The following is a 26,844-nucleotide window of genomic DNA, read 5'->3' as shown; positions in this document are numbered from 1 at the left end:
AGCATATCCCAGTATAAAAGATGAAAGTTTTAATCTAAGATTATTAACTGTATCACATCTCCATGACACTGGACTCCTTTGGCTATAAATTCTGTTCTTAATCTCCACAACCACCTGATGAAGGAGCCGTGCTCCAAAAGCTAGTGCTTCTAAATAAACCTGTTGGACTATAACCTGGTGTGTGATTTTTATCTTTGATGCTTGATTGTGCAAACATGGTCAGCCTAAACCACAGTGGCTTCAAATTAAAACTTTAGATCTCTAAGACAAATAAAGAACCCTCAAGAATATGTTGTTTCTCGTTTTATATTGTACATCTGCATGTGTGCCCAAGCTTATGGAAGTGTTTACTTAATGTTGTATTTTTCAATTACTTTTCTTGGTTTAGTTGCGAATAAAGTTGATCTTTGACTCGAGAAAATCTTATTGATTGCCTCCATACTGCTCACAGCAAAGTTGCAAGCTACATTTTTTAATCAACAGAAGCATAACCTTATGCAAAAAGAACTTAAACCTTTTTTTTGTGACTAACCCAGCAAGTTGAACAGAGAAGAATTCACTCTTTCTCTGCTCACCGAAAAAATACATGTTTTTATACACAAAAATATTTGGCCCTCTAAAAGATTACTAGGAGAAAATAAATTAAAATTAACTCTCCATTCATAACATATTCCGCTCAGGTTCTATTTGTGTTATGTGAAGTGACCCAAATTAGACATGAAAAATAAATCTATTTCTTCTGCTATTTTCCAAGGATGGGTCATTGTTAATACAGTGGGGCCTAATTGCATTTTGTCAGAAAAGAAACATAAATACATTATTCTGTCCAGTTCAGGAACCTTCTCTTCAGGTCAAAGCTAGTTACCTTTGTTTGCATGCTGTGTGATTTCTTTTTCAGCTCCATCTGAGGTGGTTCTTTCATTTGATGTGGGTAATGGACCATTTGAGGTGACTGTGAAATCACCTACGCATTTGAACGACAATCAGTGGCATTATGTTGAAGCAGAACGAAACATCAGAGAGGCCTCCCTTCAAGTGGATCACCTGCCAAGGAAAGCTCAAGAGGCCCCCTCTGACGGACATATCCAGTTGCAGCTCAGTAGTCAGCTGTTTGTCGGTAGGAGCTCATTGTTTGCTATTGGCCTGTCATCCTTTCTGACAGTGACATATCGATGTCAAGGTCCATTCAATTCAGAAGACCATGTTTTTTCTTTGCATGATTTAGACTGTTTAAGAATGTACAGTATAAAAGGTGAGCACATGTAGGTCACTGACCCAAGTTAATTGTCGTAACAAGTGATAACCAAGAAATGAACTTGTGTGTATCTGACCAAAAATAACACTGACAATTTACATAAAGAGCTAACGTTAATGGTTTTAATATTTGTTGCCATATTGCAGTATTCCCACATTAAATACATCACACTCTGGGAATGATTAATGCATGGATTAAAATTTAACAGATAAAATGTTGAGTAATTTAAGGGTGACAATAAGTGAAGTAACTGGGAATGTGGCCCTATGTAAACAGGGAGTACCAGCTCAAAACTATGCACACAATCTGTACTGTTCAGCCATAAAGCATAAAAATATTAAGATTTTGTTTGAATCTACAATTACAAAAACATTTTTGTGGCCTCCTAGTAGTTCCTGGGGTTATTAGGAGCTGCATTTTCATGGCGTTTCATAGAGGTGAGAAAATGGCAGGCAGGATCTGATTCCAGGATTCCTGATCTCACTCCCTGATTTCCTAATTTCTACCAGTTCACTGTTGAAGTTTCAGCAGGATGTTTCACAGCACGACCTCACACCCAGCACTTCCGGCTTAGCTTGTTCCACTGTGGGAATGAGCATTGTATTGTGCTCTGCAGTTTTCATGGAGTCAGGTCAGCTTTGAAGGATTTATGGTTTATGGTCCCTCATAATCTCTATGCCAAGCTGTGGCTCTCTATTCACCTCACCCAAGATCCTGATACCCTCCATTCTAAGGTATGACACTTCAGATCCATACAATGGAACCAATGAATCATAAGTGACGATAGAATTTTGAAAAATGATTAAGTGTCAATCATGTAGACTCTTCAAAGAATCAGTAGCAGAAACTGCAAGCACTTGAAACTCTTTTATCTTAAGTTGTTAAGCACTGGCAGATTGTCTGAGCAAAAGCTGACAATCAATTCTCTCCCCAGTTGGTGTGCATTTGTCTCCAGGATATTTGACCTGTTGCAGTATTGATTTTATTATTTCCAGTAACACAAGGATCTGGACATAGATATTGTGGTATTAAAGAATCTAATAGACAGTTATTACTATTATGTAGAAACATTATCAGGCACATCTGTGTCTGGGCTAACATTAATATATTAAGTTAAATAAAGCAACATGTTTCCAATAGCATGTCATACCTCAAGTGATGTGAGGTAAGAGGGAGTGTGCGCTTTTTGTATTCTCGGGTTATGTGCTGTGTACAGTCTAATGTATGAGCATATCTCTGAAACATAAACTGACATAGTATGTCTCTTGAATGTTTTCAACTGGTGGCAATATTGAACAGGTCAAATTTCAGAATGAAGCCTGGCTTAATAGATCACATTTTTATTTGTTCCAGTTGGTTATCATGGTGATTAGTCATGGAAATAAGGGTATTCCATACCCCAACTACTCACTGTTTGGAAAACAATGCTTCATCATTCTTGTTTTGTTTATGTCTTATTTTAAATCTGTGCCCTTTTTTTATGAGCAAGAGCAGCTTCTTCTGATCTACTTTATCCAGCTAGCTTGTGATCTGAAAACCTCAGTCAAATCTCCTTTCACCCTTCTTTCAAAGGAGAAAAGCCCCTGATTCTTCAACCTTTCCTCAGAATTTAAATTTCTCATTCTTGATTTGGAGATGCTGGTGTTAGACTGGGATGTACAAAGTTAAAAATCACACAACATCAGGTTATAGTCCAACAGGTTTATTTGAAAACACAAGCTTTTGGAGCGATGCTCCTTCATCAGGTGGTTGTGGAATATATGTGCTGTATGACTGTATGATTCTATATCAAGATTAGAGTGGTGCTGGAAAAGCATAGCAGGTCAGGCAGCATCCATGGAGCAGGAAAATTGATGTTTCTGGCAGGAGCCCTTCATCAGGAATCAGACTTCTGCCTTGTCTGTGATTCTATAGTTAATCAACTTCTTGTTCTTATCCACTTTTATCTCTACACATAACTCCCAAAGCTCTGTTTTGTCTACAGCCCAACCTTCAATTACTGCTTGTTCAAAGTGTTGTTTAATATGATACTTGCCAGTTTATTTGCTTTTTAAAACATTCAGCAATTCCTTAAAGCAGCTTTTCTCATTTTAGTTCACAATTTGAAAAAGACATAAAAATTAAAAACCAAAAGAGAAAATGCTGGAAAATCTCAGCAGGTCTGGCAGCATCTGTAAGGAGAGAAAAGAGCTGATATTTTGAGTCTAACTGACCCTTTGTAAAAGTTAAAAAGGGGGAAATAGGGAGGTATTTATACTAGTTGAAAATGTGTTGCTGGTTTAAGCAGAGCAGGTCAGGCAGCATCCAAGGAATAGGAAATTCGACGTTTCGGGCATAAACCATTCATCAGGAATGAGGAAAGTGTGTCCAGCAGGCTAAGATAAAAGGTAGGGAGGAGGGACATGGGGGAGGGGCGATGGAGATGTGATAGGTGGAAGGAGGTCAAGGTGAGGGTGATAGGCCGGAGTGGGATGGGGGCGGAGAGGTTAGGAAGAAGATTGCAGGTTAGGAGGGCGGTGCTGAGTTGAGGGAACCGACTGAGACAAGGTGGGGGGAGGGGAAATGAGGAAACTGGAGAAATCTGAGTTCATTCCTTGTGGTTGGAGGGTTACCAGGCGGAAGATGAGGCGCTCTTCCTCCAACCGTCGTGTTGTTATGTTTTGCCGGTGGAGGAGTCCAAGGACCTGCATGTCCTCGGTGGAGTGGGAGGGAGAGTTAAAGTGTTGAGCCACGGGGTGGTTGGGTTGGTTGGTCCGGGCGTCCCTGAGGTGTTCCGCAAGTAAGCGGCCCGTCTCCCCAATGTAGAGGAGGCCACATCGGGTGCAGCAGATGCAATAGATGATGTGTGTGGAGGTACAGGTGAACTTGTGGCGGATATGGAAGGATCCCTTGGGGCCTTGGAGGGAAGTGAGGGAGGAGGTGTGGGCGCAAGTTTTACATTTCCTGCGGTTGCAGGGGAAGGTGCCGGGAGTAGAGGTTGGGTTGGTGGGGGGTGTGGACCTGACGAGGGAGTCACGAAGGGAGTGGTCTTTGCAGAACGCTGATAGGGGAGGGGAGGGAAATATATCCCTGGTGGTGGGGTCCGTTTGGAGGTGGCGGAAATGACGGCGAATGATACGTTGTATACGGAGGTTGGTGGGGTGGTAGGTGAGAACCAGTGGGGTTCTGTCTTGGTGGCGGTTGGAGGAGCGGGGCTCAAGGGCGGAGGAGCGGGAAGTGGAGGAGATGCGGTGGAGGGCATCGTCGATCACGTTTGGGGGGAATCTGCGGTCCTTGAAGAAGGAGGCCATCTGGGATGTGCGGTGTTGGAACTGGTCCTCCTGGGAGCAGATGCGGCGGAGACGAAGGAATTGGGAATATGGGATGGAGTTTTTGCAGGGGGCAGGGTGGGAGGAGGTGTAGTCCAGATAGCTGTGGGAGTCAGTCGGTTTATAGTTGATGTCTGTGTTGAGTCGGTCGCCTGAGATAGAAATGGAAAGGTCTAGGAAGGGGAGGGAGGAGTCTGAGACAGTCCAGGTGAATTTGAGGTCAGGATGGAAGGTGTTAGTAAAGTTGATGAACTGTTCAACCTCCTCGTGGGAGCACGAGGCAGCGCCGATACAGTCATCGATGTAACGGAGGAAAAGGTGGGGGGTGGTGCCAGTGTAGTTGTGGAAAATGGACTGTTCTACATATCCTACGAAGAGACAGGCATAGCTGGGGCCCATGTGGGTGCCCATGGCAACTCCTTTAGTTTGGAGGAAGTGGGAGGATTGAAAAGAGAAGTTAAACTCCTTGACACCCTCATTCGACCATCCACCGCCTCCAACCTCATAGTCCCACAACCCCGCACCACCCGTTTCTACCTCCTGCCCAAAATCCACAAACCTGAATGCCCCGGCTGACCCATTGTCTCAGCCTGCTCCTGCCCCACCGAACTCATCTCCGCATACCATGACACGGTTCTGTCCCCTTTAGTCCAAGAACTTCCCACCTACGTTCGGGACACCACCCACGCCCTCCACCTCCTCCAGGATTTTCGCTTCCCCGGTCCCCAACGCATTATTTTCATGATGGACATCCAGTCCCTGTACACCTCCATCCCCCATCACGAAGGACTCAAAGCCCTCCGCTTCTTCCTTTCCCGCCGCACCAACCAGTACCCTTCCACTGACACCCTCCTTCGACTGACTGAACTGGTCCTCACCCTGAATAACTTCTCTTTTCAATCCTCCCACTTCCTCCAAACTAAAGGAGTTGCCATGGGCACCCGCATGGGCTCCAGCTATGCCTGTCTCTTCGTAGGCTATGTGGAACAGTCCATCTTCCGCAACTACACTGGCACCACCCCCCACCTTTTCCTCCGCTACATCGATGACTGTATCGGCGCTGCCTCGTGCTCCCACGAGGAGGTTGAACAGTTCATCAACTTTACTAACACCTTCCATCCCGACCTAAAATTCACCTGGACTGTCTCAGACTCCTCCCTCCCCTTCCTAGACCTTTCCATTTCTATCTCAGGCGACCGACTCAACACAGACATCAACTATAAACCGACTGACTCACACAGCTATCTGGACTACACCTCCTCCCATCCTGCCCCCTGCAAAAACTCCATCCCATATTCCCAATTCCTTCGTCTCCGCCGCATCTGCTCCCAGGAGGACCAGTTCCAACACCGCACAGCCCAGATGGCCTCCTTCTTCAAGGACCGCAGATTCCCCCCAAACGTGATCGATGATGCCATCCACCGCATCTCCTCCACTTCCCGCTCCTCCGCCCTTGAGCCCCGCTCCTCCAACCACCACCAAGACAGAACCCCACTGGTTCTCACCTACCACCCCACCAACCTCCGCATACAACGTATCATCCGCCCTCATTTCCGCCACCTCCAAACGGACCCCACCACCAGGGATATATTTCCCTCCCCTCCCCTATCAGCGTTCCGCAAAGACCACTCCCTTCGTGACTCCCTCGTCAGGTCCACACCCCCCCACCAACCCAACCTCCACTCCCGGCACCTTCCCCTGCAACCGCAGGAAATGTAAAACTTGCGCCCACACCTCCTCCCTCACTTCCCTCCAAGGCCCCAAGGGATCCTTCCATATCCGCCACAAGTTCACCTGTACCTCCACACACATCATCTATTGCATCCGCTGCACCCGATGTGGCCTCCTCTACATTGGGGAGACGGGCCGCTTACTTGCGGAACGCTTCAGAGAACACCTCAGGGACGCCCGGACCAACCAACCCAACCACCCCATGGCTCAACATTTTAACTCTCCCTCCCACTCCACCGAGGACATGCAGGTCCTTGGACTCCTCCACCGGCAAAACATAACAACTCGACGGTTGGAGGAAGAGCGCCTCATCTTCCGCCTGGTAACCCTCCAACCACAAGGGATGAACTCAGATTTCTCCAGTTTCCTCATTTCCCCTCCCCCCACCTTGTCTCAGTCGGTTCCCTCGAACTCAGCACCGCCCTCCTAACCTGCAATCTTCTTCCTAACCTCTCCGCCCCCATCCCACTCCGGCCTATCACCCTCACCTTGACCTCCTTCCACCTATCACATCTCCATCGCCCCTCCCCCAAGTCCCTCCTCCCTACCTTTTATCTTAGCCTGCTGGACACACTTTCCTCATTCCTGATGAAGGGTTTATGCCCGAAACGTTGAATTTCCTATTCCTTGGATGCTGCCTGACCTGCTGTGCTTTAACCTGCAACACATTTTCAACTGTGATCTCCAGCATCTGCAGACCTCATTTTTTACCCGAGGTATTTATACTAGGCTGAGAGAAGGTGAGTCTTGGCTCCAGAAGCAAAGGTAGCAATAAAGAGATGATAATGAAAGTGCATGGAGTGATTATAGGGAGAGGAGCTGTGAATGACCAAGGCTGAAGCCAGTGCTATGTGACAAAATATGTGGGGGATGGAGGGGATGGGTGAAGCAGAGGCAAAATGGAAAACAGGGGAGAAGGGTAGCAAAGAGGCAAGAGGAGAGGAAAAAGATGATGAGAGAGTGGGGAGCAAGAGAAAGAGAGACAATCAAGAAATAAGAGGTACAGAACAGTGAAAAATTGTATTTAAAAAAGGGGGAATTAAAATAAATGAAATAAAATTATGGAGCAGAATGAAAACAGAGAGGTCGAGATGGGATAATCATCTGAAGTTGTTGAATTCAATGTTGAGACCAGCAGGCTGTAACGTGCCTACTCGGAAGGTGAGATGCTGTTCCTCCAGTTTGCGTTGAGCTTCACTGGAACATTGCAGCAGGCCAAGGACAGACATGTGGGTATGGGAGCAGGATAATGTGTTGAAGTGACAAGCCACAGGAAGATCCGGGACCTGTACACAATCAGGAACAGCATCTCATCTTCCGACTAGGCATGTTACAGCCTGCCGGTCTCAACATTGAATTCAACAACTACAGATGATTATCCCATCTCGACCACTCTGTTTTCATTCTGCTCCCCTATTTTCCATTTTGCCTCTGCTTCACCCATCCCCTCCATCCCCCACATATTTTGTCACGTAGCACTGGCTTCAGCCTTGGTCATTCACTGCTCCTCTCCCTATAATCTCTCCATGCACTGTCATTATTACCACTTCATTGCTACCTTTGCTTCTGGAGCCATGACTCACCTTCTCGTAGCCTAGTATAAATACCTCCCTATTTCCCCCTTTTTTAACTTTGGCAAAGGGTCAGTTAGACTTGAAATGTCAGCTCTTTTCTCTCCTTACAGATGCTGCTAGACCTGCTGAGATTGTCCAGCATTTTCTCTTTTGGTTTCAGATTCCAGCATCTGCAGTAATTTGCTTTTATTGCAAAAATGAAAAGCCTTGCGTTTTCATTCTGGAAGGGTAATGTACTCTACCAACTGTTGAAACACTCACCCTAAGTTGGGTAGGTTGCTCTCTGGAGTACCTTATACACTATTTGGAGGCATAGGTAAGAGCTGAGGATACTAAGACAGCGGAAAGCATTACTCAAATTCTTAGACCTGTCACAGAAGCCCTGCTTCTCATGATTGTCACAAGACAAGTAATCCAGAACCCTATGCTGACACTTTGGGGGCAAATGTTCAAAACCCACTATGTGACTTAAACTCCATTCATAAGTCTGTAATTAAAAGATAGTCTCAGTACTGGTGCCTGTGAAACTGTCGATTGTCCTGGAAAACTCATCTAGTTTGCTAATAGTCTTTGTAGACGGAATCTTTCATCCTTACCTGGTTTATAGCTGCCTAACAACTACCCTCTGAATTGTCCTCAGTGATCAATTAGTTCAAGTGCAACGAGGAATTGACAATAAATGCTATTGCTTTCCAATGAAACCTATCTCTCATGTATGCAGGTGCAACGCACAATGAAGAGAGCTTTTGGGATGCTACTGTTCATTACAAAAGGAATTGAACATGAAAGTGAGGACATCAGACTTCAGTTAAACAGGGCATTGGGGAGACCACATCAAGAATACTGTGTGCAGTTTTTGGTCTCCTTATTTACTTAAATAAGGATGTAAATGCATTAGAAAAGTTTCTTGGGAGGTTTACTTGATTGATATCTGGAATAAGTGGGTTGTGTTCTCAAGATAGGTTGGATAGACTGGGCTTGTTCCACTGGATATTAGAAAAGTGAGAGGTAACGTAATTGTGGTATGTATAACTCTGAATGGTCTTGACATGGTGGATACAGAAAGGATGTTTCCACTGATAGGACAATCCAGAACTAGGGAGCACTGTTTTAAAATTAAGCATCTTACTTTCAGGATGGAGATGAGGAGAAATGTGTTTTTCTCTCAGATGGTTATACCTCTTTGGAATTCACTGTCTGAGAAAGCAGTGCAAACAAGACATTAGCACTTTTAAAGCAAAAATCGGTACATTCTTATGTGGCAGGGTATTAAGGTTTTTGGGGGGTAGATGAGAAAGTGGATTTCAACACACAAACATTATTAGACTGCTGAATAAACTCTCTAGCCTCAAATAATACTGATCTTGTGAACATCGATCTCACCTAGTGCATGCCCTGTACAATGTAACCTGTATTTTTGATCTGTACATTCTATGATCTGTCTGCATTGCATGTGAACAATGCTTTTCACTGTACTTTGGTGCACCTAACAATAAGTAAATTAATCAATCAAATAACAGATCACCATTCAATAAGATCATGGCAGGAGCAGCCTCCAGGTGTATGGTTGCTCCGATTTCATTTGTTCACAGATTTAAATCAAAAATAGGTGAGGATCAACACCATCGACGTTTGCTCCATCCATTCATGTTCTAGGTATTGAGCTAACACAAACAAGAGCTAACACAAACACCCATGTAAATCAGTTCCCTTGAGAGGATATTCCCTCAAAATTGCTTTGTACATCACACAGACGAAAACAAATTCCATTTTCACTGCTTAAATGGTGATCATTGATTAACAAATAGTGCCATCAGTTTCTGATGTTGTCCGTGAATAGATTTTTTTTCATTGTCTGCCTCTAGTGAATATTGGCTACAAGTGATCCAACAAGATTGTTGACTTAGTGATAATAATGATTTTACATAAACCTAATTTTGTTGCATAGATTTAACTTCAAGCAAAGCACAAACACTAAAAAAAACTAAATTAAAATGTATCGATAAAAAACTTTTTTTAAAAATGCAATCATTGTTTTGTGATGCAGCTGTGCATTGTAATGCAAACAAATCTATACAATATTAATTGTTTAGGCTATAGGCGTTAGTTGGACTAGCAAAGGGTCCAATAGATTGAGTGGTCTGTATGGTTTTCAGCAGAAATCACCCTAGACTGCATTGCACTGTGAAAATTGACCAAGGCTCCTTAATCAGCACCTTCCAAACACTTCCATCTGGAAGCTCAAGGGCAACAGATACATGAGAACACTCCTCCAGGTTGCTTACCATTCAGACTTAGAAATATATCACCGTTCCTTAATATTGCTGGGTCAAATTCCTGGAACATCCTCACTGATGGCATGAAGGATCTACCCACACCAAATGAAGTGCAGCAGTTCAAGATGGGAGCTGGCCACTATCTTCTCTCAGGCAACTAAAGATAGACAATAAATGCTGGCCCAGCCAGTAAAGCTCACACCTTGTGAGTGAAGAAGAATACTCATGAAGTTCAGGTTGGGTGCATTATGATCACGCCTGACTTTAATTCACAGTGAGTTGGGATGCAAGGCTGGCCGGCGTATTTGTGAACTTTGAACATGAGACCTGGGTTATTTTAACTCTTATTTGGTCTTCAATGGCCAAGAAGCAGGAGCAGGAACTTTCTCTGGGCCAAAAGCCACAGAAGTCCCAATGAGTGGTTGCCAAGCACAAATTTAGTGCAAAGGGATGCTAGTGGGGTGAAGAAGAGGACAGGTGGAGGGGAATAGGAGTGAGGAGGCTGAAAGGACCATTCCCAAAAGGGCCATTCCCAAAGTAAGTGGAGCATCTGTGGTGTTTCCAGCCCACAAGAAAACTTCTCAGAAATTATAACAAGTATTTAACACTCAGTAACCTTCAATATCTAACTTTCTGTAACTTTACTTAGTTCCAGTAATTTTTCTTTTCTGGTGTTTACAGTGCGATATGGGCTTCCCCATTTTCTTAATTAAAATATTGATGTCACATCAGAGTGTTAAACCAGGCTTTCACCTGAGTGCTGTGATTCCTGAATTTTTTGCTTTTGCCAAGTTGGAATGGTGCAAGGCTTGGGGATTCGTCTCTGTGAAATAATTCCATGCAGACCGGTAGCCCATTACCAAGTCTCCCTTTGTGGAAAGTCTTTGACTCTGGCACTGTCTCATCAGAGTTAGCAGCTAGACTGTCAGAATCTCTGCCACTCCTCTTTCCGTCTGCCAGCCAGGGCTCACTGATTGGGGCTGTTACTGTGGTCCAGTCCGGCTGTTCCTTCAAGACTGCCTTCAAAGTTTAGACTGTTCTTTCTGCTAAACCATTGGATGATGGATTGTGTGGAGCTCTCCCTATAAGTTGAATTCCATCCAACTTTCAGAAATACACAAGTACTATGCTGGTAAACAATGGCCCATTATCTATGACCAACACTTCTGTGTACTGAGAAGATGCACGCAGTTTTTCTATCGTGGTCCCAGTGTTGGGCAAATGGAATCTACGCTTGCCCAGTCATAGAGTCATAGAGTCATTGAGATGTACAGCATGGAAACAAATCCTTCGGTCCAATCCGTCCATGCCGACCAGATATCCCAACCCAATCTAGTCCCACCTGCCAGCACCTGGCCCATATCCCTCCAAACCATTCCTATTCATATACCCATCCAAATGCGTCTTAAATGTTTCAATTGTGCCAGCCTCCACCTCTTTCTCTGGCAGCTCATTCCACACACATACCACCTTCTGTGTGAAAAAGTTGCCACATAGGTCTCTTTTATATCTTTCCCCTCTCACCCTAAACCTATGCCCTCTATTTCCCTGGACTCGCCAACCCCTGGGAAAATACTTTGCCTATTATCCTATCCCTGCCCCTCATAATTTTGTAAATCTCTATAAGGTCACCCCTCAGCCTCTGATGGTCCAGGGAAAACAATCCCAGCCTGTTCAGCCTCTCCGTGCAGCTCAAATCTTCCAACCCTGGCATCATTCTTGTAGAATGGGTGTCCACAATCTCTAAGAATATTGATTCTATGAAAGGACCTAAATAGTCGCTGTGTAACTGAGTTCAGGGTTTACCTGGCTATTTCCACGAATGTGGGGGTGCTGCTGGCAGTAATTTTTGTCTTTGTTGGCCCTCTAAGTCCAGCCCCACCAATGTGGCAATGTCTGCTTTCATGCCTGGCCACCAAACATAACATCTCACCAACAACTTCATTTTGGAGACCCCTGGATGACCCTGGAGGAGTTCAGTTAGTATCTGGCAGCAACGTTTTTTAAGAGCAATTACTCTTGTTGCCCATAATAATATGCCATCATCTACTGTTACCCAGTCTCTCCAGTCCCAAAAAGGTTTCACTTTGTGGTTGTGGCAGCCCTTTGATTCCCCATCACCCCCCAGCTGCTTCAGTTTTGCCAGGGCTACAGCTTTCAGCGTCCAAAGTCTGATGTCATCAGCTATGACAGGAAAGTGTTTTGATGTATGTTTTGAAACCATTATATTACATTAAAACCAGTGATGTATCCGCCAATGGGAGTTAGTTCAATTCATCCATATTCTCTACTTGCTCACCTGGACAGTTTCAACTTGTAATTAGAGGCATTTACAACTAGAGCTCCCCACTACATTCAGTCTGAAGCTATGTCCTCATTAAGCAGCCATAGTAGGGGGTTATAGTCTGCTATTTTCACAATTTTTTTTGTGCATTAAGATATTGTTGGTTCCTACTGCTGCCAAATATGATCACCAATCCTCCTGTCTCAATTTGGGCGTATGTTCGGTCTGCATTAGCCAAAGTCCTGCGTTTTGGCCATTGCTCTCCATTGGTCTACCTATGAACTAATTCTTGATGTCACAGGAATTAAGGGCTACGGGGAGAATGCGGGTAAGTGGAGTTGAAATGCCCATCAGCCATGATTGAATGGCGGAGTGGACTCGATGGGCCGAATGACCTTACTTCCACTCCTATGTCTTACGGTCTTATGGTCTTAATACGACACTGATGCCACCTGGAGAGGCATTGTATGTCAATACCAGATCTTGCTTGGAATCATAACATGCCAAACCTGAGAGAATGAGTGCTGTTTCTTCATTTGACTGAAAGCTTTGGTTTGGCTACATGATCATTTCTAAGGCTGACTTACTTTAAGAGTTAATGCAAAGGTGCCAAGCTGGAGACCAGGCTATGTATGAACATTCCATAATAATTTACCAACCCAAGAAACTTGAGTAGACCTAGTAAAATGTTCTTAATTATCCATAAGAATATTGAACAAGTTGACAATACCCCAAATGGCAGCCTCGTAAAATGGTACAATATATAATGGGTATTAATTGCAGTATAATTTTGGGAGTCTTCATCTAAATGCAATAGAAAACACACATGACTCATGTTCACCTTTGTGAAGGACAGCACCCCTGCCAGCTTCACATATAACTCTTCTATCCAAGGGATTGAGAACATGTCCAGCTGTGAAAAGTGGTTTACCATTTGTTTAAAATTGCCACAACTCTAAGCCAAATGATCAAGCTTCAAATCAGTCTAACTGGTGCTGGCCATTCCACAAATTGGACTGGTTTGACTTCACGTGTTAGACTTCTGATTTCTGCATCTACGTTTACCTGGAGGGCAAGTGGCAATGGGCAGACCTTGCAGAATCATGGAGCTGCTTCCTGGTCAACATGTAATGTGGCCTTGGCTCCTCTGATAATCCCAAAACCTTCCTGGAAGACCTTGTTTGTCATTAGGACTTCACTCAGGCAGCTATTTTCTAATTGAAAAATGCTGAGTCAATCCAGTGAATCTCCCTCAACCAATTTGATTAGGCCTGAGCTTTTTACTACAATCAATGGTAACTGAACCAGGTTGCTGCTTTCATAAGAGGCCAGAACTGAGGTTGTACCTTGAATCTGTAAAGGTTCCTTGGTTTGGGTTCTCAGTTTAGCTGAGGTCTTATGCAAACAGTCCAGAGCAAACTTTTTTAGACACTTGATTTGGAGTTGCTAGTGTTGGACTGTTGGGGTGTACAAAGCTAAAAATCACACAGCACCAGGTTATAGTCCAACAGGTTTAATTGGAAGCACACTAGCTTTTGGAGCGTTGTTCCTTCATCAGGCGATAGTGAAGGGCTCGATCGTAACACACAGAATTTATAGCAAAAATTTGCAGCGTGATGTAACTGAAATTACACATTGAAAAATTGATTGTCTGTTAAGTCTTTCATCTGTTTGAATACCATGAAAGAAGTGAAACTATCATGGTATTCAAACAGATGAAAGACTTAACAGAAAATCAATTTTTTAATGTATAATTTCAGTTACATCACACTGTAAATTTTTGCTATCAATTCTGTGTGTTAGGATTGAGCCCTCCACTATCAGCTGATGAAGGAGAAACGCTCCAAAAACTAGTGTGCTTCCTATTAAACCTCTTGGACTATAACCTGTTGTTGTGTGATTTTTAACTTTGTTAGAGACTGCTTCTGAAGTCACTGATATGGGCATGATAGAATTGGCCTCCAATAGAACCGGATAAGTATTTAACCAGTCATTTATATTGATTTGTTCTGTTGCTAAGCAAATTAACTGTTCTAACCAAGATGTAGGTGGCCTTTCCAGGGTATGCATTCTCCTCAATACCAGCTAATGCGTTATCTTACTCAATTTAGGTCTGGTAGGATTGTGTTCCTGTCTTGAATCTGCATACCAACTGCAACCGTAGTGGCATGCCAGTCTGGATCCTTAAGAAAATTTTAACCATTTGGCAGAGGCGCAGTTTTATTTTGGGATTATACTGTGGGCCAACCTAGAGTCCCTCTGAATAGGGTATGTCCTGAGTGAGGCTATGCAAATGCTTGCACTCAAGTGGTGTTCCCTAAGTTCAGTCAGACTGGCAAGGGTGTTCATATCCATTGGAATACCCTGCAACTCGTATATTCCACTTTCCACATTTTCTAATGATAAAGCAGGTGTAGTGTCTGTTTGAAGTCTAGTTGGGCTTTGGCTAGTGGGACTTTTGCATGATTAAATCATTAATCCCTCATATCAAATGCTCCTTCAGCATCGTATTAAGGGATAAGTTACAGGCCTCTGCCAGTCATCTTAACCTAGTCAAAAATCCCAACACCAGTTCCCCTGGTCCTTCAGTTGCTGATTAAAACTGATAGCGTATCAGATTATAGGATGCTTGGGGTCATAATATTTCTTAACTAAATCTGTCAACTCTTGAAAGGTTTTAGTATCTGGTGCCTCAGAGAGAGTCAGGCTTCTAATAAAACGAGAAAAACGGGTCCGCATGTTGTCAGGAGAATTACTCATTGCCTTTCATTTGCCCCAGCATTATTTGCCCTGAAAAAATAGTGCATTCTTTCCACATACTGGGTCCAGTCTTTGACAGCAGGGTCATATGAGTCAAGGTTCTGAAATAATGGCATGAGGCAAGAAATGCTTACCACATCTAAAGACAATTGTTGCAAGTGAATTTCTTCAGAAATGTGCTTTATTCTCATCACCACTGAAATTACTCCATAGAGGCCAGTATCCTGTCGCCAAGCCATCCTTTATTTGCATATGAAGAGTCCTTGAGTCTGATACTGCCTCTTCAGATCCAGCTCTCAGAGTGTGAGGATGTCTCTCATTCCTGTTTGTTTCTGTCAGCCAGGGCTCCCTGATTGGACCAGGTTAACAGCCCCAGTGAGGGAACTCATATTCTATGAGTTGAGCTGGCCTCATTACAATCACTATACCTCGCCACCATTTTGAATATGTAATATGCCCATGTCAGCAGACTTTGTTGAATGTAATTTTTTCAAGGTTTGGAAGTGGAATTTGTAAAATTTGAAAGGAACTTTGCAATTTGTCTGAAGTATTCTTATTCTTCTGGTGACATTCAACGACAAATTCATCCAAGTTTCTTTGTTCAAGGAGCATTATTCCTTCAAGCGAAGGGTGTTATGATCCTGCTTCTGTCCCAGGTATAGTCAGCTCATTACTCATTGTGATTTTGGCTGAAAGATTGTGTGGTAGAGCTCTGGGTCCTGATTGATGGTTGTAATTGGCCTGATTCATTCTGATAAGGCCCAAGGATGAATTTAATCCCAAGTTGGCTATTCTGTGCCAGAGTTGGGCACAGATCAGGGCACCAAGGAGTTTCTGCCCCGCTAGGGGAGAACTGTGCATGGGCATGCACAGCATTGTTTCAAGTGACTATATGCAGCCTTATGGCCACTTGCTCAAACAGTCCTTAAGAGATATCAATGAAAAACAGTATAGAAGCTCTGCACACATCAACCCATGGTGCAGAATTCTCAGGAAAATCAATGTAAATCTACTCACTGTCACTAGAGCCGCCACTATGCAAATAAATGGTTCTTCCAATTGATCTCAATATGTGGGATATCATGCAAACTTCTTATTGATTGTAAGTTATATTAAAGAAAGCTACACTTTGTGGGACTCTTTATAGAATTTGGCCCATTGCTCATTTGCAATTTTTTTTGGTAAGGCCCATCCAATCTGCTATCTAATAGATTTTGTGCACTGCTGATGACACTACATCTGATTATAATTTGTGATCAAAGTACACACAGAACATTTAAAGTTCAATCAGCTTTTCGACAAACATTATTTCACAAAGGCCTTAAGTTCTCTTGGGTGAGAAAGATTGAAGTGTATTGCTGAAGGAGCTGTTTAACTCTCCAGGGAAGAGTCCCAGATATTGACACACATGGAGTCAATTTAAAGTCCATTTGATAGATGACTAGAAGGATCAAGCAGCAAATATGCATGTTAAAGATAGAAAGACATTTAAAAAGAGACCACAGCAGTAGAAAAGAAAATCTGACAGCTGGATGCTGAATGTAAAGACCATTATATCAGGTGGACAGCTTTATCCCCTACAATACAGCACTTGGCGAGTGACTATAATTCTGACAATGCTACTAATCTATTTTAAATAATGTGTTCAATATTTCGTAGCCCATTATATAGGAGTTGTGATGCAGTTGCTATTTTAAAATGTTAGTCAACTTTTAATGATCAGTCTTTAGAAATTCTTTATAACTGCTACATAGTACGTTATTTTCCAAATGTGATGGTGACACCTAGTTGCAGAGCATTAGCAGTGCAACTGTATTTACTTATGATGTTGGAATAATTGGTCCAGGCACAAAAAAGATGGACATAAAAATGGCCACCTACATAAATCCACACACGTCCGATGGTGTCAGTTACTGGTATCAGATATCCTTAAGCCAGAATGTGTCGGCATATGCTTAGGGAAATACAGGGAAGCTCTCCCAATTTCTTCAACCAATGTTACTGAAATAAATTATTCGTCCTCTATGTCATTGCTGTTTGTTTTCAAATTGGAGTATTTCATTTCCCCAGTTCACAGCCATGACTGCACTTCAGAAGACACTTTACAAGCTGATCAGGATTTATCAGGAAGGGTGCTGTGCAAGAACATAAGAAATAGAAGCAGGAATAGGTCACAGGGCCCTTCATGTAAGTCTATTCTGTCATTCAGTAAGATCATGGTTAGTTGCCAACTTCAACTCTTTACTTCTGCATTATTCCAAAATTGCTTGATTTCCATCTTGTTCAATGACCTAACATTTCTTTTGCCCTTCTAAGTGAGAGAATTCCAAAAATATATATCACTGTAAATGAAGCGAATTCTCCAACCCCTTGTTCTGAGACTACGTCCCTTACTTCAGACACTTCAGTCAGTGGAAAGGCAATTATATCAGGACCCCTCAGTACCTTCCCTCACAAGCCCTTCAGGAATTTTGTACCATGAGGTGACATTTCATTCTTCTAAAATCCAGAAATCATAGGCCCCAAATAAATTTTCAAATTTTTAATTTAATTGAACATATTAGGTACTAAGTTAGGAAGATCAGAAAAAAAAACAGTTGGTGGCACAGTGGCTCAGTGGTTAGCACTCCTGCCTCACAGTTCCAGGGACCCGGCTTAGATTGCACCCTTGGGCGATTGGCTGTGTGGAATTTACACATTGTCCTCACGTTTGCGTGTTTCCTCTGGGTGCTCCGGTTTCTTCCTACAATCCAAAGATGTGCAGTTAGGTGGATTATTATTCATTGGGGTTACAGAGGTAGAGTAGGGGGTCGGATCTGTGTGGGATGCTCTTCAGAAGGCTGGTATGGATTTGATGGGCTGAATGGCCTGCATCCACACTGCAGGGATTCTGTGATTCTTCCCCAAAACTATTTCCCACTATTGATCTTGGGACATATGATGCACTCATTTGGGACATTAGACCTACTCTCATTTGAAGAAGTGAGCAAATATCAGAACTTTGTTGCCTCCAGCTCAGTTGCTGGTGTTGATCATCAAATTACCAGAGCAGTGCATTGTGACTCACTGGAGCCCCTAAGGACGCAGAAAATTTGCACCCACTGATGTAAATGCACTGAGATTAAGTTAGTCTGTGGGTTAAGAAATTGCTGCAATTGGCAAGCAATAGGCAAAGACTCATTGCCTTAATCTTATTTATGGGAGAAAGGCTTTGCACACTCACTCTTTCAACCAGCAAATTCAAATCTCCTGTGGGTCGATCAGTCCTGGTACCTTCAGGCAGTGTATTAGAATGCATTGTTCTTAATGTGCGAGCTCACCAACAGTGCACATATGAATCTCCAATTTGGTTCCAGAAATGTGCAAATCTGAGCATGTGCTAGCTACTGCATTCGAGTAACATTTTCAACCATTTAAGTTAAAAATCCAAATGTAAGACATTTGAAAGATTAGGGCTTAGTCTATCCTCTTTTAAATGTCAAAGTTCCCAGAGCTCAATTTGAAGAATAGTCTTGGTCACTTCACTAATATTAATCTCTCAACCAATGTCACAAAAGTCGTGTTTCTGATGTTGCCAGAGGGAGCTTGTGGTGATCAAATTGACGACTAAATCCACATTAAAATTGCAGTGACATATCAAAAGTACTTCATTGGCTGTAAAGAAAGTTGGGACGACCCAATGCCAGAAAAGATGCCATATAAATGCAAGAAATTTATTTTTATCAGGGGCTGATTAGTTCAGTTTAGAGCAGTGTGGTGCAGAATGATGCCCAGTATCCTGGCTTCAATCCCCCTCACAGCTCAGGTAACTTCTTGCTTCAGTCTAAACTAATGCAGCTAACAAGCTACCGAGACATCTTGGGTCCTTTTCACCGCTGAAATCTTTCATAAAAAGCTGAGCGAGCATCAATCACTCTTCTTTGCAAATGGCTGTATGTGTTTGCTGCCTTTATTCACAGCTTACCATCCATTCAATAGGAAACTAATAATATTTCCAGAAATAGTTTTAAATAACCTATTTCCCTGTGACCTAGGGGCCATATTACAAACAGGAACTTTATGCTTTTCCCAACAGTCATGCTGAACAAATTGAAAAATATTTACCTCCGACCATCTTCAGCAAGTGAAAGTATAAAAGAGCAGGCTTTGCCTCATTGACTCCAAGCTTTCTCATAGCTTAGACCTACTTGAACCACAAATATGTTATTACCACTTTTTTATTATTTATTTTACACTGATCTTGATGAGCAATACAAAATATTTATCCTGAGTGAACTGATTGAGCAATGAATTGAACTAATCTTTGACCAACTTCATACTAAATGAAACTTAGACATCAATATTTGACCAAAGGCATCACAGAAACCAAGAGGTATTTTATGCCCTTAAAGAGTAGTGAATTTGTGGAATATTTTTACTGCAGATGCTTGTCGAGGCTGGGTATTGAGATAGATAGGTTTCTAATCATTAAGTGATTCAAGGGTTATGGAAATAAAGCAGGAAAGTGGAGTTGAGGATTATCAGGAGAAAGGGAGGACTGCAGATGCTGGAGATCAGAGCTGAAAATGTGTCGCTGGAAAGCACAGCAGGTCAGGCAGCATCCAAGTAGCATGAGAGTTGACGTTTCGGGCGTGAGCCCTTCCTGAAGAAGGGCTCATGCCCGAAACATCAACTCTCCTGCTCCTTGGATGCTGCCTGACCTACTGCGCTTTTCCAGCAACACATTTTCAGTTGATGATTATCATATCAACCAAGATGTCATTGTATAGTGCAGTGGACTCAATTTACCCAATGATCTAATTTTACTTCTACATCTTATGGTCTTACTTCCTTTTGGTTGTTTTAAATATTTATGAAGTAGAATTATGAATATAAATAAAGGGTTTCTTTGTCAGATCACCAACAAATCGTATTCACTTTATTTTGAGTATAAAGTATTATCTTAATTTTCAAAATTTCCCAAGATTTGAAGTGCAACAAATTTGGAGAAGATGTTTCCTTGATTTTTTTTGTCTAGACAAACTGTAACTGATACAAATACAATTCTATCTAAACACTTCAGTCTCCATAATAATGGGGAGACAAGAAAGCAGCTGCATGTGGCTGAAGATCTCAGCAACTCCAGGATCAAGGAGCTCTTGTCTAAGTTTTTGCATTAACCTGGTTTTACAGGTTGGGTTCTTTATGTAGAGTCATCAGGGCTTCATAATAATTCTTCAGATATTGCTACCAACCTCCCTTCCCCCGCCCCCACAATCCCAAATGCTACCTTCGGTAATAGCAATAGGAGCTTCATAGCCATTTAGGGAAAATGTTCCCTATACACTTCAATGCTTTTCATTCTCTGAAGATGCTCAGAGGCAAATATTTTTGCAATTTATTTTGTCCAGCTATTGGAAACGCATAAAGCTTCTGTTTGAAATGTGGCCGCTGGGTCATAAGAAACGGATATTTTGAGCTATTTCTGGAACTGTTATTGGTTACCTGCTGGATGTGTTTAAAAATAGTGGAGTTGAACTCCCTGGTGACAAAATTGGTTTGCAGTGTTGATATCATTTGCTTAAAAGATCAAACTGGTTCATTTCCTTTATTTAATTAACATTGATTCCCTGATGTGAGGCAAATGGTTTATCCCTACACATAGTTATGTACCATTCAATGATGTATGACTGCAGTCAATTGATGAATTATTGGAATTTTTATTATGGATTTTGATATTATTAATAACACTTAGAAACATACATAGAATAATTCAACATACTCTTATTTACATTATATTTCACACATGATACAAATTGTCCCATACAGTTAAACAATTTATCATTGGTACTCTTATGACATGTGCAGACTGAGATGTTAGAATACTCTAAAAAAGAACATGTTTGGGCTCTGTCTGCAAACAGGCAGACAAAGCAATGGTCCCAGCCTGCATTTAAACCTAGAAAATGAGCTGCAATAAGAAATACCATCAAGAAAATTAATGTTTCAAGGCAATGGGTTGTTCTTGCTGGCTGTTTACTAATGGGCTGTTTCTGGAGTGTAATGGCTGACTCATGAATGTGTGATTAAATTGGTTTCAGAGTGGGAAGAAGATGAAACTTTATTACTTCTTGTAGCCTGAAACTAATTAATCAATTTGTATTCCCTTACAAGATGATTAAAGTCACAGGTAATCGGATTTTGAGCATATAAATTTTTCGAAAGACATACTCTATCCCATTTAGACTGCACTTTGCCATATGATTGAACATTGGATGCTCAATGATTCTTTCAGTAACTAAATATGTGGATGATATTCAATTCTAAAATAGTTGTAATCATTAACATCCTGCATAAAATCTAAAGAGAGAAAACTGTTATGCTATAGTACATTTAACTTATGAATAAAAACTTACTTGATGAAATAAATAAAGAGCTTCTCCTGAGAGAGCTGTTGGATGGCAGAGAAGTCACACACCGTACTTGTTTGACTTCTGTCTTAGTTCAATGTATTTGACATTTATTAACATATATGTGTAAAGTAGGTATCTTCACTGCAGGACACAAGACTGTGGTCAATTATATTTGACTTCTTAATAAAGTGCCACATGCTGACGTACAATTGATGTTTGATCTAATTGTTATGCAATTTTTAATCATAACAGAGCAATCAATCTTTGAACAGAAATTTGCTCACACTGAGAAGCTGTCATTAGTGGGGTACAGAGCAAATCATGAAAGAAAAGGCATCTGGGTTGCTTTGCATTATTTGACAATTTAATTGAAATGCCTGAAGTAATTTAAAAGAAAATCTTGGTAAGGAAAACATATGGAGAAATAAGACAACATTTCGAGAATAGAAAATAGAATCACATATTTGGCTTTTTATCTCTCAAAAATACATTAGTATAGAACTGTTTCCATGTATATGTGTGCACACATGTATAGGTATTAGATTTTTAATACGTTAAAAATAATAATTTCCCACAGAAATTACCTGCATTATTTAGAATGTGAGACAAAAAGGTAAAATAACAATTAATTAGTTTTAGATTAGATTACTTACAGTGTGGAAAAGGCCCTTCGGCCCAACAAGTCCACACCGACCCACTAAAGCACAACCCACCCATACCCCTACATTTACCCCTTACCTAACACTACGGGCAATTTAGCATAGCCAATTCACCTGACCCTCACATCTTTGGACTGTGGGAGGAAACTGGAGCACCCGGAGGAAACCTACGCAGACATGGGGAGAACGTGCAAACTCCACACAGAGTCTTAAACATGTTTCCGTGATGCAGTAGTCAACATTCCTGGCCCTGACTCAAGTGTTCTGGTTTTCAGTCCCAAGCAAGGGTTAATGGCATGGGTTAATGTATTCACTACACAGCCAAATACGTTGTGTTCACCTTCAGATGCTTCCAACACACATGCCAATGGCTGCCAGTAAGAGCAGAGCAGAGATTCTTGGTCAAACATTTGATAGAAATAATGTTGAGGTTTCTTCTTTCTATCACTCCAGATTATGAGATCTATGTAATGCACAGTAACTTGGACTCTGATTGACCCGCAATATAAATTATATAAATGTCATTGTCTTATGATTTGATGCCAATGACAGGAAAATAAATAAAATGGCACCAGTGTTAAAAGTTTGATACAGGGCTGTCTTTCAGCTCTTTTTAAAGACATTCACTCATATTGAAACACTGTGGGATCGGTGGCAGCAGATCCCCATTATCTTACTGTCTGCTGTAGAGTGACTGTCTACTTTTGTAAGTTGATAAAACAAACTTTGCTAGTTACTTAACGGCAACATCTCAACTGACAAATATAATTTTTTTTGTTCATTTTCAATTTGTTTTCAGCACGGATTATAAAATAGTGCACAAGAGAAGGAACTGACTGATTTAGTTCCTTTAGGTGTAGTGACCCTAAAGAAAAGTCCCTAGATCATATTTCAGAAGGATAATAAGTTCATTTATCATAATTAGGGTTGTACCAGTAACACTACAATTGGCTTCCATCCCTAGGGGATAAGGACAAAGAACAAAGATTAAAGCTGCATTTATGGAGTGCAGTTCTGTAAGGGTATCAGACAGCTAATATCACACTTATGCCTGAATCAGAAAGTCCTTAATTCAAGTCTAATTCCAGAGACTCATTTGTCAATACCAAGTCTGACACTCCATTACAGTCGCAAGGAAGTGCTGAACTGATGGAGGTTCCATCTTTCAGGTGAGATGTTAAACTAATGCCCATTTGGGTGAATGTAAAAGATCTCATGGCTCGATATGGAGGAAGAGTTGGAATCTAGAGCCTAAGTCAATAATCCCAGTCCTTCAATTAACATCATTATCTGAAAATAGTGCATTCTAGTTTGCTTGCTGTGTACAAATTGACTACTATGTTTCCTTCTTTATAGGAAGTCAAATATTTTAGCTTTCCAGCAGGATAATTTCATATAAAATATTCTACCTTCTCGTTGTCCAGATCTGATCTAAGATTCCTTAGCAACAATTCGAAGGAGAGTAAAACAGTTCTCCCTGTTGTCTTTGTTATATATCTCCCAACCAACATCCTTAAATCATTTGATTCCATTTCTGTTTGTGGGAGTCTGCTGTGTGCAGACAGGCTGCCATGGCTTCTACATTAAAACCATCAGTGTTTCTGTCATGGTGCAAGCAATCTGGGATTCCAGACTAAAAGCAAAGTCACTGCAGACAAACCAAGCCAATCTCTCAGTAGTGGTGGTTAAATCTATGGTGCACCATGCAAATGGAGAGGTTGAGAAAGAACCTCAGTCAATGCAGGAATTGAACCCACAATGTTGGTAGCACTCAGTGTTGTAAACCAACCATCCAGTCAACTGAGCTAACTGACACCCACACATAATGTTCTGGGTTTGAAACCCCAAAAGCAAATGGTAATATTTGAATTCAATAAAAATCTGAAATCAAAGCCTATTGCCATGGTGACTTTCTAACGATTGTTTTGAGATCCCATCTCATTCACTAATTTCCATTTTTAAAAGAAATCTGTCATTCCTACCTAATCTGGCCTTCATGTGACTCCAGTCCCACAGCTATGTAGTTAGCTCTTAACTGCCTGAAAAGGTTCTAACAAGGCACTCAGTTCAAGAATTAAGAATGTGTGATAATTTGCCACAATTTGTCTTACACTGTGTTTATTGTCTATGTTGACTCTTGGGCTCTGATCTACCTCAATGTGTGCTTTTTCACTCTTGCTACTGACAACATTAGGTGAAAACCAAACACAAGTGCTGCAATAAATTACATTAATAAATCTAGGACAAAATAATCCAAGCATTCCCATCAAAGGTTGCATTTTAAAGTTATGTTTCAAAGCAACACTTGGAATGGAATCTTCTCAGCCTTAGAATGACGTTGCTATGACGAGAAAGCTCGAAACATTAGGTAAGGTGCTCAGCAATGTTTCTCAATGTTGAGACCAAGAAGTCCCATTTTTCAGCCAAGTGTTTGACAGCATGATGAAACTCTCACTAGTGAGTGATGAGAGAACTATTTACATACGTTATTGTTCATTATCACCCTCATTACCTAATTATGCTTCATTGATACTCGATTTCTCATTCTCCCAGAGACCCGATAAAAACTAGGTACTGAGAAATCATGACCTGAAAGTCAGGGTTGTTAGCTGGTAACTTCTAGTCACTACTTGCTCCAGTGTACTTCTATCTTTGATGTCTGGCACCAAGGCAGTGGCTGCATGAACCCAATGTCTATGGGCACTGGCATCCAATATGTACCAACCTCTCCACACACTGATGATGCATCTTTGATTGATTTGCAGTGTGCTGTTCCACTTCAATGCTGCACTTGACAGCACACTGACCCCTCTCACTGAAAGGCTGCTGCCAAGACACTTTGTGCACACAATCACCCAGCTTATAGATTGCACCCAGCTGCACCTCAGGGATCCTCACTCACTTTGTGCCTACTTTGACATCGAAGCAGCCTTGCCTTGCCTTTTTTGCTTTGCCACTTCAGCCAAAATTTAAAGTCATGTAGTACTATGTCAATCACATACCTATAGCTTGTGCCAACTGTGTACATGTGCACCAGCTGAGTAGCTATGCCAGTAAGGTAGACTGTCCAAGAAGCAGTCCTCAGTAAAGTCAATGGAGACATTGTTCTGTCAGGAGGTCTTGGTGCAGTAAGTCAAGGACAGTCTCTAATGTCAGTCCAGTGCCTTAGATAAGGTCAGTCATTCACTCATTTCAGTGAAAGTCAGGGAGTCTATGCCTCCACATTCCAGGAAATGGGCCACAGTCAGCCCAGTGCAACTTGGCCAAGGAGTTATAGGAAGAGATTTAAAGAGATGTTGATATGAGTCAGGATGCTGTGTCGAAAAGTGTGACACTGGAAAAGCACGGAGAAAGTGAGGACTGCAGATGCTGGAGATCAGAGCTGAAAATGTGTTGCTGGAAAAGCGCAGCAGGTCAGACAGCATCCAAGGAGCAGGAGAATCGACGTTTTGGGCATGAGCCTGAAGAAGAGCTCCTTGGATGCTGCCTGACCTGCTGCGCTTTTCTAGCAATGCATTTTCAGCACTGGAAAAGCACAGTAAGTCAGGCAGCTTCTGAGGAGCATGAGAATCGACATTTCAGGCACAAGCCCTTCATCAGAAGTGTGTATGTGATTTGATTTGATTCCCTAGATTATGGAAACAGGCCACTTACCCAACAAGTCCACACTGGCCCTCTGCAGACCCATTCCCCTACACTGTATTTACCCCTGACTAATGCACCTAACACTGGATTGTGGGAGGAAACCCACGCAATCTCAGGGCGAATGTGCAAACTCCACACAGACAGTCACCCGCACCTGGAATCGAACTTGTGGGCAGCAGTGCTAACCACTGAGTGTGTGTGTGTGTGTGTGTGTGTGTGTGTGTGTGTGTGTGGAGTGGATGGGGGGAGGCAAAATGGATGGGTAAGATCAGGATGCGGTTCGCTTATCATTCTGGGCTGCCTGAAGAGGGTGTGTCACGGTCAGTCCTGGATATTATCAGACACCACTGCTGCAGGAGGGAAGCTGGGGAACATCATTGTGGGGATTGGAGGTAACATGCTCAGATGCAAAGGATATTATAAGCATGCAGGTGAACTGAATTTCTAAGGATGGGTGAGACAATAGAGCTTTGAATGGTAAGGTGCAATGTGAAATGGAGGTGCCGTCAACTGTCAGTCACAGACTGACTTCATTGGGTGGCATTTGTGTTCATAGATCTGGTATGTTTACTTGATACCCCAAGAGGTGGGGGGTAATAAAGTGGTGAGATGAGGACTTAGATAGGTAGGTTGGTTAGGGACTTGGGGAAGCATCTACTGTTAATGGGGATGGTCACCCATAAGGGAATGTGTAAATTCCATGAATACAAAGAGGCTGAGCCTGAAACTCAGTGCTTGAGGAGCGACTGCTGTTTCCTTCCATTGTAAATAAGAAGTGCACAATGAGGTAGGTGCGTTCTCTTCAAATTGATCTTCCACAAGATCGTGGTTGACAGGCGAGGTGGAGGTAGGAGGCTCAGCTATCTCTCAGTCATTCCTGACGAAGGGCTTTTGCCTGAAACATCAATTCTCCTGCTCCTTGGATGCTGCCTGACCTGCTATGCATTTCCAGCAACCCAC

General features: G+C 42.1%; 1 protein-coding gene across 1 annotated transcript in view; it reads left to right on the top strand.

The window, feature by feature from the left end:
• The window catches only part of LOC132817391 (contactin-associated protein-like 5), an 899,316-nt gene that overhangs the window by 590,320 nt on the left and 282,152 nt on the right, over positions 1–26,844 (top strand). The window contains exon 17 of the mRNA XM_060827811.1: positions 899–1,117. Coding sequence (XP_060683794.1) covers positions 899–1,117 — 219 coding nt within the window. The remainder of the gene's footprint in view (positions 1–898; positions 1,118–26,844) is intronic.

The sequence above is a fragment of the Hemiscyllium ocellatum genome, chromosome 7 (assembly GCF_020745735.1).
Source record: "Hemiscyllium ocellatum isolate sHemOce1 chromosome 7, sHemOce1.pat.X.cur, whole genome shotgun sequence".
In the NCBI taxonomy this organism is placed as follows: domain Eukaryota; kingdom Metazoa; phylum Chordata; class Chondrichthyes; order Orectolobiformes; family Hemiscylliidae; genus Hemiscyllium; species Hemiscyllium ocellatum.
This window is presented reverse-complemented; position numbering and strand designations above follow the sequence as displayed.